Source organism: Haliaeetus leucocephalus, unplaced genomic scaffold (assembly GCF_000737465.1).
Source record: "Haliaeetus leucocephalus isolate CR32 unplaced genomic scaffold, Haliaeetus_leucocephalus-4.0 Scaffold495, whole genome shotgun sequence".
Lineage (NCBI taxonomy): Eukaryota > Metazoa > Chordata > Aves > Accipitriformes > Accipitridae > Haliaeetus > Haliaeetus leucocephalus.
The window spans coordinates 2,122,765-2,136,519 of NW_010972931.1; the positions used below are offsets into that span (position 1 = coordinate 2,122,765).

The 13,755-nt window shown below is 43.2% G+C and overlaps 1 protein-coding gene across 1 annotated transcript in view; it reads right to left on the minus strand.

Annotated features, from left to right (window-relative positions):
• Positions 1–12,357: 12,357 nt before the first annotated feature.
• TUBGCP3 (tubulin, gamma complex associated protein 3) overlaps positions 12,358–13,755 on the minus strand; it is a 52,744-nt gene continuing 51,346 nt past the window's right edge. The window contains exon 22 of the mRNA XM_010575794.1: positions 12,358–13,495. Within this exon, the coding sequence (XP_010574096.1) occupies positions 13,337–13,495 (159 nt within the window). The 3' untranslated portion in view covers positions 12,358–13,336. The remainder of the gene's footprint in view (positions 13,496–13,755) is intronic.

The window sequence follows — 13,755 nt, forward strand, 5'->3', positions numbered from 1 at the left end:
CTACTGAAATCAAGAAAACGTTGCTGTTCCGGGATTTTCACTCATTCAGAGACACTAACAAAATGAAAGAGAAAATTTCCTGTCAATGTCGAGACAGATTACACAAGATTACACAAGAATGTCAAACAGCCTGTGAGATTATCAGCAATGCAGGATCTCTCCCCCTAACACAAGGACTGCCTGAATCCCTCCAGGCAGGAGGAACACAAAGGCTGCAGATCGTAAGGGTGTATGGAAACACCACATAGCAGTCTCTGCGGCAGCCTCTGGTTTTGTATTGGTTGGGACAGTGTTGATTCCAGTAGTTACTTCGGTGATGGAGAAGAGAAAACAGTTGATTCCCCCCCACCCCCCGCATATAATCCTTTATTAGATAGTTGATATTAGCAATTAAGTGTTTATAGTTACAGTATGTTCACCACTGAACTCTGGAGTGTGACATTAGCTGTTAACAATACTCTACCAAGATCTGTGCTGTAAGGTGTTGGTTTTTTTTTTAATTGGCCTCTTAATTCATACCAGTGAGTGTCCTTTTGTGAAACATTTTCATTATTGCAGAGGACGAATAGTAACTAATACTGACACTGCCCGTAAAAGAAAAGAATCAAAAGCAGAAGAATACAGACAAAACTCAGGAATATAAGCAAAAAGAGGATGTGATTGCCATACAAAATGCAAACCTCAACAATAACCGCAGTCAGCTCTCTGTGACTGCCAGCAGAGGAATCCTAGGGCAATGGTATGGATTCAGCATCTTTGCAAGAGCAGCCTGTTCATGAGACATCCTACAGTAACTCAGCATCAAAAGCAAATGATGAGAAGACCAGAACTTCTGCAATTCTTCTGTACCCCAAAACCATGAGCAGCTTTCACAAATACCTGTTACCCCCAGCTGCTGTTCAGAAATGAAAACTTGCGGGAACCCCAGTGCCAGCCTCACAACAGTGGAGAAGTTGCAATCTCACTTGATCATTTTAGGACTAGTCATGTTGTACCCTGAGAGCTTAGCATCTGTAAGTTTACCTGGTGTGGTTGTGGCTTGGCCCTATAAGTGCTGAAAGTCAAGTTTTCTTTTGTAATCATACTAATGAAAAAAAAAGAAGTTTTTCTATTAGGCTTGGGTACTTGCTGATATTAGAACTAACTGCATATTAAGAGCATCTTAAGTACCAGTGAGAAATGAACTAACCAAATCTACTTTTTCCTCTCCAAAATAAACATGTCTGGCTAAAATGGAGAACATTCTCGGTGGCTGCAGTGATTTCTGTTCAGGTATTTGGGCCCACCAACATAGAACTTGTTGCAAGCCTTGGCTATATGAGATCAGTTGGTGGTGAATAAGTATTGGAGCTCCAGAGACACTTCCACAACAGTTACAGTAGCACGTACAGGGACCATTAAATTATTTAAACATGCCTGTAAATGAATATTGAGTTTTTACAAATGGCTAGAGCTGATGTGGCAACACAATTACTGTAACAGTGATACACAGAAAGTGCCTATACTGGGGAGCGAGCCAGTCACCAACCCTTCAGGATGTGTGCCAGAGGTCTGTAAATGCACTCGGATTTCCAGAGGCAACTTAATTTGGCAGTTCTTTAAACCAAAATCCTCTGAATCCTTCAGCTTTCCCTTTGCACACAAAACAACACTTGCCTCATGGACCAAATTTTCTTTTGGCTGAAATGCTGCCTGCAAGTGCTCCCATGAAGCTGCACTGGCAGGTCCCTTAAGTGGGACAGAAATAAAAACTTCACGTGTTTTATTTCACAGGAGTGAAGAATTCATTCCCTAAAAGATGTCTGAACTCGTAAGTGTAATTGGTGATGCCAGAGAGTTGCTGAAATGACTTAATAAAAACGCAAGTTTAGTTAGTTGGGAGAGAAGAGCGAGAAGGAGGCAAAAAGCCCGACTTCTGGTTTAAAGGAGAAACACAGCTCTAACTACAGCTAAAAGGAACAAAACACAGACCCCAGAAGAGAAGGGGAAGTAAGACTTTCTGAAGTCCATCCCCACGTCTCAGCTAAAAGGTTCGGGGAGGCACCAGCAAGTCCCGGGAGCTCATTGCAGATCTCCGGGGAGCAGGGGAAGAGCAGAGGGCTGTACAGCTGCAGGAGGGGGGACGTGGCAAGAATTCAGTTAAAGCTAGCTTAGTGAAGGGAACAGGGGGCAAAACAGAGGGAAGGGAGTGGGAAAAAAGACGCGAGAAACTCTCTTCATTAAACAAGCACACGACCTGCAAGCGACGCTGAAAGACGCGACAGTTCGGTATTACAGGTCTCCACCCTCTACACAGGTCACAGTTAGTTTTATCAAATACGTTGCCATAATGGATGTTTCTGCTGCAAAACTTGGAGATTTACACTTTATCTTGGTAAAGATAACTGCTTCAAAGCAAAGCTCAGAATCTCAGCACAGCTTACCTAGGTCAGGACAGAGCTCAGCCGTCCTGTAAGGCAGGTGAGGAAGAGGCTGATGCAGGGCAGGCTTCTCTCCTGGTAGTAAACCTGCTTGCTTACCTTAGAGGCTGACCTTTGGCTGCTTCAGAAGCCTAATGTCAATTTAGTTGAAGTTTATGCTACGCCAGACCTTTGCATCATCAGGGAGGTGCTCCTCCCTGGCCTAAATCGGTGATTTGGTGCTGAGAGATCACCAGCAAATTTGTGAGACAGCAAAACGACAGACAAACCAAACAGACCAGCAATGTAAATTGCAGCTCGTATCACCCAGATTCTTCGGGTGAAAAATACAGGGCACATTCTGTTGGAGCTGGGAGAAGGCAAAACCGTGTCTTTGCCTCAACTACAGAATCTGCAAAGTCTTGGTCAGCAGATTTATTTCAAGGGATTGGCAGCCTGCTAAAAAGTTAATCTGCCCCTTTTGACTTTGATTTAAAAGGCTTCCTCTTGAAAGTGATACATCTAATTGTCCAGAAGGAAAACGACATCGCGGCCGAATCCCCACCTCCCTCGCCCTCTGCCACCCCCGTTCCCAGGACGTATTCACCACCTGAACTTCAGCTCGTCCCTGCAGCTCCATCCCTCTTACACCACACAGTGCCATTGGAAACTCTGCGTCCATCCCACCTGGGACAGGCAGGTTACCCTGCAGGATAACCTGTGGGGAGCACCGCTTCCACCATCAGCAGTGTCTGGATGTCCGGAGGGCAAACCTCTTCGTCTGGACCTGCGGGTTTGAAGCATCGTCCTCGTGAGAGTTCGCCTCCATCGTGACTCCCAGCAGTCTCACCTGCGCGGCCTGGCAAGTGCCTCGGCTTCCCAGGGTTCAAGCAGAGCAAGGGCAAAGGGCAAAAGAGGCCACAGACCTGGTTTATTTGAGGGTATTTGTTAATTAACGAATTGCACGCAGCTGTAACTATAGTTAATAGTAGTACCAAAACCTTGTAATGGGTTTGTTCACTAGAGATATCTGTAAACCAACTGCACTCCGAACTGGAGGCTTCTCCTTGCTTACCCTGCTCAAAAGTCAAGTGTCTTTCAATTGCAAAAGGCAAAACAAGTGTTTGAAAGACAACTGCGTTTTAATAAGTTTGTACTTGTGGAATACAATGTATGGATACTTCAATTACCTGATATAATGACATCCTTGCAAACAAAAAAAAAGAGATTCCCTCCCCCAATATTTGGACAGCAATATATAAATAATTACAAAAGAAAAATAGGCAAGGAAAGAGAAATAAAGCACTCTTGATTACCCAAGCCATTTTCTTTCTAAGACATCGGATTTTGACAATAAACTATGCTTTCCCTCGAGAGGTTTTAACTTCAGTTCTTAGTATTTCATATGCAGTAAGGTCACTCCTGCTCTGCTTCTACAGTTTGCTCCTGTACAGTAACCATAGAATTTCCCTACTAAATGACTTTTATTTGCAATATTAACCTTGAAAACAAACACAGAAAAAAATTTAAAGTATGTAAGTTTGCCATAAATATATCACAGTATTGAAAATGAGCATAATTACATGCTTTATATAGCTTCTTAAGAGGAATGTTAGGTCTGAGTCCAAAACTCTTGGCTTTAACCAAAGTGATTTCAAATAGAACAAGTATATATAGAAAAAGAATCCTATTTTCTTGTTAAAAAAGGAAAGGATGCTTTCTTAAACAAAAGAACATGTGATTTCCTGGACACAGACCCAAGTTACAGTGGGGAGAGCTCAGAAGGCTCCAAATTAAATATCACATTCATTAAGGATGATTTAAGAATTTGATTGGAAGAAGTTCAATCAGCCCATTTAGTCTGGTAATTCTAGAAATGTCAGTGTAAAAAAACCCTACTTTTTTTCCCTTTCTGCTATACAGTGTCACACAATCACATGACTGAAAACACGTTGCCTGCAGAAATGGTAGACACCGATCACGCACGATTTGGTTGTATTACGTCAACACTGATTGCCTTGTCCAACAAGAGGTTCAACATCCTTCGGATACCGAGGTGCGGTCCTTAGCAGCTGTGTCACATATGTGAGCTTCGTCTGCCTCTAGCGCCCAACGACACACGAAGCCTTGGCTCTCTTGCTTTATAATGTTCATTGAAGTCCAATCTAAAGCTAAGAAACCGAAGGCTTTCGTCAGAACTCGTTGTCAGCAGGACCAAGAACTGCTGGACGATTCCCTGGAGGAGACAGAAAAACCCAAGAGACAGCTAAGAAGACATCACCGGTGTGTTTTGCAGAGGGATGCTGCGCGGTGCCCAGGCCTGGCAAGGAGGCAGAGGGAATCCGGCCAAAGGCAAGCACGAGCCTTTCTACCCCACCGTCGGCAAATCGGTCGTGCCGGATTCGTTCTTCCCGCAAAACCCCAGAGCTTCGTTTTACCTTCAAAGGTCTGCCACGCACGTCGGAGTCTCCGGGGCAAACAGCTCGGTCTTTTAATCCGCTCCCCCCATCTGCCTGACGGCTCCCGAGCTGCAGGGGGGCTGCAGTGGCGCAGTCGGTGCTGCTGACCCAGCTGGCTTCTACCAATTCAGAGCAAAACCCAACTACAGCCTAATCGCTGCAAAGAGCTCTTAAAAAAATTTACCCAACTTTTCCCAGGGAGGGAGAAGTGCAATATTGGGACCCAGATGGCAAATTTCTCATCGATTTAAAGCCCCCGTGTCAAAGTTCAGGATCACTACAGCCTCCAGCAAGGGTCACCAGTATTTTTTCTCCGGGGACACCGTTCTCTTTACCATTAGACCTCAATATGAAGCTCTGAGCTCCTTTTGACAATGCAGCAGTTCGTTCAGCAAGGGTATAGCTTAGCCAGGTGGAAACTGGAATTTTTCATGCTAGAATAGGCTATAATGTAATTTAAAATACCCAGGCGTTATGAGCCCCAACCTTATCTTAGAAAGCCATAGTACATAAGCAGCACACATTAAAACAGAAGTTACGCTTCGTCTGCACTTTGAATCAGAACTCAGAATTCGTACAAAACCCCCGAAGGATCCTGGACTATGAGGCCAAAGCAGAAAATGTGTCATTTGCAATTCTCCGCTGTCCTCTAAAGGCTGTTTCAGGAATTTCAGCCTCGGAGTTTGCATAGCAAATCACTTCTGCTCTGTGTCCATGTACTCAGGCACAGGCCAGGGGGTCGAAGAAAAATGGGAGGTTTATGCAGAGCTTCAGCTGGAGCTCAGCAAACCCCTACAAGAGATGGGTCTGACCAGAGACCAGGAGGGACCACGTCGGCAAGGTGTGCGACGCCGCATCGGCCGCATCCCTGTCTGCCCAAGGGATGGGATCTGCAGGATTTCTGTCCTTCTGCGTCCTGTACATCCTTGGAAGCCCCTCGGTATGTCTGGGTGCCTGCTGCAAGGAACGCTAACCTGCGTCCGCATCAGCTTGCCGGGTTGAACTTCAAAATTTGTTGTTGCTTGGTACCTACCTACGCCTTCATAAGGAGCTCTTGAGGAGTTCTTTATTTGTAATGGAGAAAGGTCAAGCCTTAAAATAAGCCTACAATTATATAATTGCCTATTAAGAAACCCTATCGTTCAAGCCACAAGCACCTGTAAACTTCTTCTATGCAGCTGTTTCTTCTGAGTCACTTACTGTATTGCCCTTTAATGGTCTTAATTAAGGAAATGTAACATTTATTCTTTTCTTATGCTGCCTGGCTACCATCCAATTACTCTTTCTGTAATTATTTCCTATTCTGTTATTAATGTCTGGTTTGCTCTTTTGGCTTGCAGGAGCTTTGATATATTTTAACTTCCAAAACTTTTTTGTCTGTGGAATATTGGAACCTGGGCACACATTCCAACTCCACGATACGTCTGGATCTGGCAGGTACCATTCCTCTGCTGCTCTGCCTCTCACAGCTACTTTGCTGCTTTTCTCCTAGAAGATGGGACATCTTACCAGTAAAGGTGTCTCTTCACGATGCCAAAACTATTTTTTTCCTGTTTCTTCGGTGTCCCCTGAAGGCTTTTTTGAAAATGCCTACCTGTTTCTATTGCCCACAGGGGCTTATAGAGTAGATCTCACCAGCTAATTGCTCCTGTGGGCAATGAGGTAACCTGGTTGATGGAAACATCAAAGACCTGGAGTATATTGCTTGTAAAGCCTGTACCATACAATGCTGGAGTACAAAGGGAATCTGAGTCCAGGACTCTTCAGCACCTGAATGCTGTTAGGAGGGTGTTGTGGGCAATTCAGAGCAGGTGTTTGCGTAATGTTGTGCTTACGATTATTTGTTTATTTATGGCTTTCTAAAGGATCCACCTTTCCTGCAACTCTTGACTAACTTCATCTCTCAAGAACTGCATTTATAAGATCCTTTGAACTCTCCTTCCTAATTGTATCAAGGATCCCGGAACTCTCCTAGAGTTTTGAAAGGGAGAAAGGAGGCTGGTGGGGAGGGAAACCAAAGTGAAAGGGAAGTTGTGACATGACTTATTTTCAGAATGTAGCTGTCTCTATTTCTCAGTCTTCTTTGAAAAAAAAAGAATGACAAGAGGTTTAGGAAGTCAAGTCACTACACATTCCCTCTTTAGTTGTTTTGGGAAACACTGATCTCCAATTGTTCTTGCAGCTAAGTTGCAAATGGCTTTTGCAGAAGCGCAGTGCTTGTTTTGTCTGCAGTGCTTATGAAACCCATTTTCTGCAGCGTCTAATGCCCTGTCTGGCACTTTGGAGAAAAATAGTGTTGGCTTACCCGTCGTTCCGCTGCAGCTGAGAAATCTGTATCATATCTTTTTCCTTAGCAAATAAAATGACATAATAATTATATTCCTATTGGTCTACTAGCACTTCCATTAATTATGTGCCATGTATTATGTACACACATACATATGTACACAAAGAGTATAAATTTATACTGCATTAGTCTCTTTTACAAGATAAACAAAATATTCCAGTTCATTTACAGTTGTTCTAATAACCTGGATAACAGCTGTCAGAAATATGTTCTGGTTTTGTCATAAACTTTAGTTGTGTTAATAAAAGTTGCAATGAATGGAAATTCTATTTCTTTTTGCATTTATCAAATACCATTTTCACCCCACATTTTATGTTCTATTTATGCTTTCTGTTCTCCGCTAAATGGTGCAGTTTTACTCCTCTCCATCTGATGGTTCAATTGTTTTCTAGAGAATTTTGTTTTCTTCATTTTCTGCCCATTATAATATGCTCTAATTCTTATTTTTACACACCAGGTTGTTAAAGGAAAGTTCCCATTTGCCTTTTTAGTTGCTGTTGTAAGCCTGTCTGTAATTTCCCTCTGTTTCTTTACGCCCTTCAGCACTGTTCATTAGAAACAAGAGGTAAAACTCAGTACAAATACCCTCTTTTAAGGAGTGAATGTGGTGCCTTGTTAGAAAGAAAAGCAGAAGACTGTGTTCTTTGCCTCTCTCCTGGCTATTTTTGGAAAAAACTGTAAAGGGCGATGAAGTGGCCTTGACTAGTTTTGGGAATGTTCCCACTGTAGAAGTGAGAGGGGTCCTAGATCCCCAACTACCTTGTTCTTGTGGTGTGTATCTCAAATGCAAATAATTGGGTTTCATTCTCCGTGGCACTGGATTTCATACATGGGTAATCACCTTGCGACAGCTTTTTCCTATCATACCTTTTAATATTCAGACTGATGGTAATAATCACTCCAATTGCATTTTCCATACTCTAATGTTTAGCTAACTTAATGGCTGTTCTGATGACTTCTGGAGGAAAACATTTAACAGAATTTGTTCCACAAAGAGCTAAAGTAAATTAACTGCGCAGTGATAGAAATTTCACCTCCTACACAGCTCAGATTTTTCTTGCTATGTTTTTCTTTCACTATTCTTTCCTGAGCATCTTTTTGGTCACCATTTGCTGTCTTTCAGGATCCCTGCTCTCTCTCCTCTGCCCTCCTTTCCTTTTGTGAGCGACTACCCATCACCCTGGTTTCTTTAACTTTCCTGACCTCTGTATTCTCTCTGACCCTGTCCACTTCTGTTCATCTTTGTCCTTTCACCTGCCTTCGAGTCCCTATTTCCACTCATGTGGCACTCAGGTTTTGGCCCAATGGTTTTATGAGAGAACATACAATATTGGGTAGTCAAAGTGTATTAGCAAAAAGCTAGCTTCGGAACAAAAAGAAGGAAAATAAATACTGAGGCACCTTTGCTGCTTTTCAGATGAAAGACAGTAAGCACCAAGTTAACCCTTACGAGTGATTCTGATGCCTTAAAGACTGCATTACTCCAAGCTAACATAAAGTAGTTAAAATACTATATCAGAGAGCCTGGCTTAATACTTCAGAGAGACCAAGCGGTTCATACGTTAAATTTGTAGTATTCCCTGTCAACATAAAACTAAACATTTTTTAAAATTGCGGCTCAGCGAGCCCTCAGAGTGATATATGACGAGTTAAATCAATGGCTGCAGAAACTTTTCATTCTGAACAACCGCAGGCTAAGAAGGAGAATATCTTACTTGTCCCTGTTTATTGTTATCTTTGGCACTGTAAGTAATTTTGGTTTGTTAAATTAGGTAGAGCAGGTGATGGTTACAACGCCCTTCTAGAAACCATACAGAATTATTTCCTCCGACTTCTGAAACAGCAAGTTCTTGTATCTGTCCCTGCTCTACTTACAAATGTTTGCACACCTCTTGCAGGTCTCCTAGCTTTTTCCCTCTCTCCAATTAGTAGAATCTTATTAGAGGTTAAAGTGATATTTTAGGTTTCAAGTAGCCAAAAGAGGATTCTCAAAATGAATTAGGCACTTCCGAGAAGTCTCTGAGCACCTTTCCGTACGTGCGAAATGTGCTCTGTCGTCTCTGAGGCTGCTCCTTTGGGTGAAAATTGAAATGAGCACAAGTGTCTACACCCACAGCTGGTTTCCACGGTCAGCATTAGGAAACATTCATGCAATGTCACAGGGGACTCCAATCGTTAAGTCTAGAAGTTTTAAAATGAGCTTCAATTTTCTGTCCAGATGCCTCCCTTTTTTTTGATCCTTTATTACATTTCAACTCTTAGTGTGTTTAAAAATTTACACGTGCACTTAAAGAGTGCCCTTAATACTGAAAATCATTGTTAGATGTGGCGTACTGGAAGTTACAGTTTCACACTGACCAAAGATAATTGGCCATTCTTGATAGAAATGCTATTTTAAAGGGTTGAAAAAAGTTCTTGTCCAAAAAATGGACACCTTAGATATGTGGGAGGATGAAGACAGAATCCTTCCACAACTAATTTTAACAAAGTAAATCATGTAGATTTAGTTTCTTTATAAAGAAAAGTATCCTCCTATGTAGAGTTGAGAGACCTTGGCATTTGTTCACTGCATCTGGTGTGAGAGGAGAAAACCCACAGGGTCTTGAGTGAAAAATAGAATCACTAAAATAAAACTGGATTATGATTATATTCTGTCCTTGATCACCTACCCTAAACCTAAAACTAATTCACTGGAAAATACATTATACCATGGGCTTCTGCACTTCCTAGTGGATGTTTCTAAGATATTAAATTGCATCATCCTGTACCCTGAGGCAGTCAAGCTGTTGTAACTTACAGAGGGAGATTAAATTTTCAGGGCTCTTTTTTAACATTTTCTTCTTCAGAGTTCATATTAGTTAAGATATAATTTCCATGTCAGTTACCAGAACAAATATCCCTTGTAATTTAAAAGAATAAGACATAAATACTTTTCAGCTCTTTTCCTTTCAATGTATTTATGATATTGGTAGCCCCGCGCGGATAGCCCTTCACCCTAGAAGAGTTCTGCATATCGTGTGACTTCCTGAGGTGGGTGATGATTTTATCCTCGATTTCTGCATTTCTGCTTTTTGCTGCAGTTTCTCCTAAATTTCTTTAGGCCTTGGCAACTCTGAAAAGGAGGGAGCCGAGCGTGCGGGGTCAGTTAGCGATGGCCCCGGGGTAGGATGCAGAGAGCAGGAGGAGCTGCGCCTGTTCCAGCCTGGAGACACGGCCCCCAGCTCTACTTGTATTTTCAGACATTGCAGCTCCAACAGCAAAACACTGAAATTACCAGCCAGAAGCCCGCATTACGTATCTTACAAAATGAAGAATAGCTTTGTATAGTAAATGTGGTGTTAAGAATGATAATCCTTAACATTGATTGTAGTAGATAAGCAGTTCAGTGTTAAAAAATAAAGCAAAAAGCTAAAACTCCTGTTTCTCTTTAGGAACGTACCTGAACAGTGCTGCTGCCACCCACTGCAAGGCAAGCCACCGGTGTGGTGGCAGCAGGAGGAGGTTGTCAACTTTTACACTAAGTCCGCACGTTTATGTAGAATTCAGTATTGGTCTCCAGGCACAAATGAAATGCAAGATCATTTCTCTCTCGCTTTTGTTAGGAATTGCTGAATCCAGCAGCCTGACAGAGGTGAGGCTGCCACAGCTCCACAGCCCCAGGTCCAACCAGTAGCAAGGCTTGGGATGCATCCCCTATAGGCACATGCACACACCACATATGTGTGTGTATATATATATATACATATATACACATGGCCAGCCGCACAGATCACCCCAGACAGACACACAGAGCGCTCGCATGAACACAGGCAGCACCAACAGCCTCATCCTGCTCCCCCCTCTGGCTGAGCTGGGTGGAGGTCCATTAGTGGGAGATACAGATGCATTATATATTAGTGGGAGATCTATATATCTGTATCTCCCACTAATATATAGAGAGTGTGTGTGTATATATGCATATATATATTCCTTACCTTTCTAAGTACAATGTTCTGCACCAGGAGGTCAGTGAGTGAGAGAGAGGGTGCAGAGTTCTTTCTGGATCTCAATAAGAAAGGCCTGACAACAAATGGCTTAAAAAACCAGCTGTTTTAACACGACAGAATAAAACCAGGAAAATGAATAGAATAAAAAGAGGAATACAGGTAGTGAGCAAAACTTATACCCCTTCGGATGCTGGAGACCCCACCTTTGTGCAGCACGGACGGAGCCTGGATGGATTTTCCCGTGGTGCAGTGCACAGGTCCCATCCGTGGAGGGTTTCCTTCTTCCCATGCCCCGGCACGCGGGATGGGCTGGCACGGACGGGACACTCCCATCAGGTTCCCATACAGTGGCTGCTCACGCTGACATTCAGGCTCCTCAAGCCCCAGGGACGAGGCCCCGTAGAGCAGACAGGGCTGTTCAACCTCCCTAAATCCTTGAATACAGCACCATCCGCGAGGCTCGCAGTACAAACGCGGATCTCTCCCGTAGCCAGGCTTACACACAGAGTCCAGCCAGCCGCGGACCCCTGGACCCCTTCACCTCCGGATCCGTACGTCCTCTCACAGCAGCGTCCGTGGTTGCTGGCACCACACGCACACCTCCCACCCGCAATCCCACTCCAGTTGCCGCACTCAGACCCCCATCACGGACACCCAGGAGAAGGGAGGGGGATTTAGTAAGGACAGGCAACAGGCTGCACTGATCAGGTGAAGGGTAGCTGCACCAGCAGGTCCTTTAAGGACACATGGTTAAAAGCCTTACATGTTTTATTTAACAAAAGCAAGGACTCCAAGGCCTGCACAATAACGGGAATTCTGGTGTCCGGAGGGCAAACTCGCTAGTCCAGGGCTGCAAGTCAGTGCATAATCCCCATGAGAGTTCGCCTCCATCGTGACTCCCAGCAGTCTCACCTGCGCAGCCTGGCAAGTGCCTCTGCTTCCCAGGGTTCACGCAGAGCAAGGGCAAAGGGCAAAAGAGGCCACAGACCTGGTTGATCTGAGGGTCATTGTTAGTTAATGAATTGCACACAACTCTAAGTATAGATCAGACTAGTACCAAAATCCTGTAATGGGTAGGGGTCTGTGAATCAATACTCTCCTAACTGGAAGCTTCTTTCTTACCCTGTGGAAAAATCATCATCTTTCAATTATAAAAAGCAAAACACTTGATTGAAAGATAATTGTGTTTTTATTTTTCTAAGCTTGCACTTGTGGAACATAATAAATGACCTGATATAATGACAACTTTGCAAAAGAAGAATCCTCCTCACCCCAACATCTGGACAGCAATATATAAATATTTACAATGAAAAAACAGGGAAGGGAAGAAAATGAAGTCAACATTAGCCAAGTCAGTTTGTTTCTACACATCTGATTTTGAACATCAATTATTTCATTCAATTCAATCTTAACCAACACTTTCCTTTCACAGTACTGAGGCTTTAACTTCATTTTTTAGATCTTATGTGCAATAGATACACTCCTGCTCTGCTTCTGTAGTTTTCTCCTGTACAGTAACCATAGAATTTCCCTACTAAATTTTTATTTCAGTTAAACAACAAAAAAATTAAATATAGGTTTATGTCTCCTGATACAAAGGTTCTCACACAGTCAAACACATCACAACACTGAAAATCAGCATAATGAAATGCTGTATAGCTTCTTAACAAGGACATTAGGTCTGGGTCCTAATCTGTTGGCTTTAACAAAAGCTCTCTTCAAATAGAACAAGTACATATAGAAAAAATAACCTTCTTATTTTCTTGTTAAAAAAGGAAATGGTGCTTTCTATAAACAAAAGATGCAATTTCCTTGACACAGATATAAGTTACAGTGGGGAGAGCTCAGAAAGCTTCAAATAAAACCGGCATTTGTTTAAAAGGATGATTTAAGAAGCTGATTAGAAGAGGTTCAATCAGCCCATTTAGTCTGGTAATTCTAGAAACGTCAGTGTAAAAAAACCCTACTTTTTTTCCCTTTCTGCTATACAGTGTCACACAATCACATGACTGAAAACACGTTGCCTGCAGAAATGGTAGACACCGATCACGCACGATTTGGTTGTATTACGTCAACACTGATTGCCTTGTCCAACAAGAGGTTCAACATCCTTCGGATACCGAGGTGCGGTCCTTAGCAGCTGTGTCACATATGTGAGCTTCGTCTGCCTCTAGCGCCCAACGACACACGAAGCCTTGGCTCTCTTGCTTTATAATGTTCATTGAAGTCCAATCTAAAGCTAAGAAACCGAAGGCTTTCGTCAGAACTCGTTGTCAGCAGGACCAAGAACTGCTGGACGATTCCCTGGAGGAGACAGAAAAACCCAAGAGACAGCTAAGAAGACATCACCGGTGTGTTTTGCAGAGGGATGCTGCGCGGTGCCCAGGCCTGGCAAGGAGGCAGAGGGAATCCGGCCAAAGGCAAGCACGAGCCTTTCTACCCCACCGTCGGCAAATCGGTCGTGCCGGATTCGTTCTTCCCGCAAAACCCCAGAGCTTCGTTTTACCTTCAAAGGTCTGCCATGCACATCAGAGTCTCCAGGGCAAACAGCTCAGTCTTTTAAA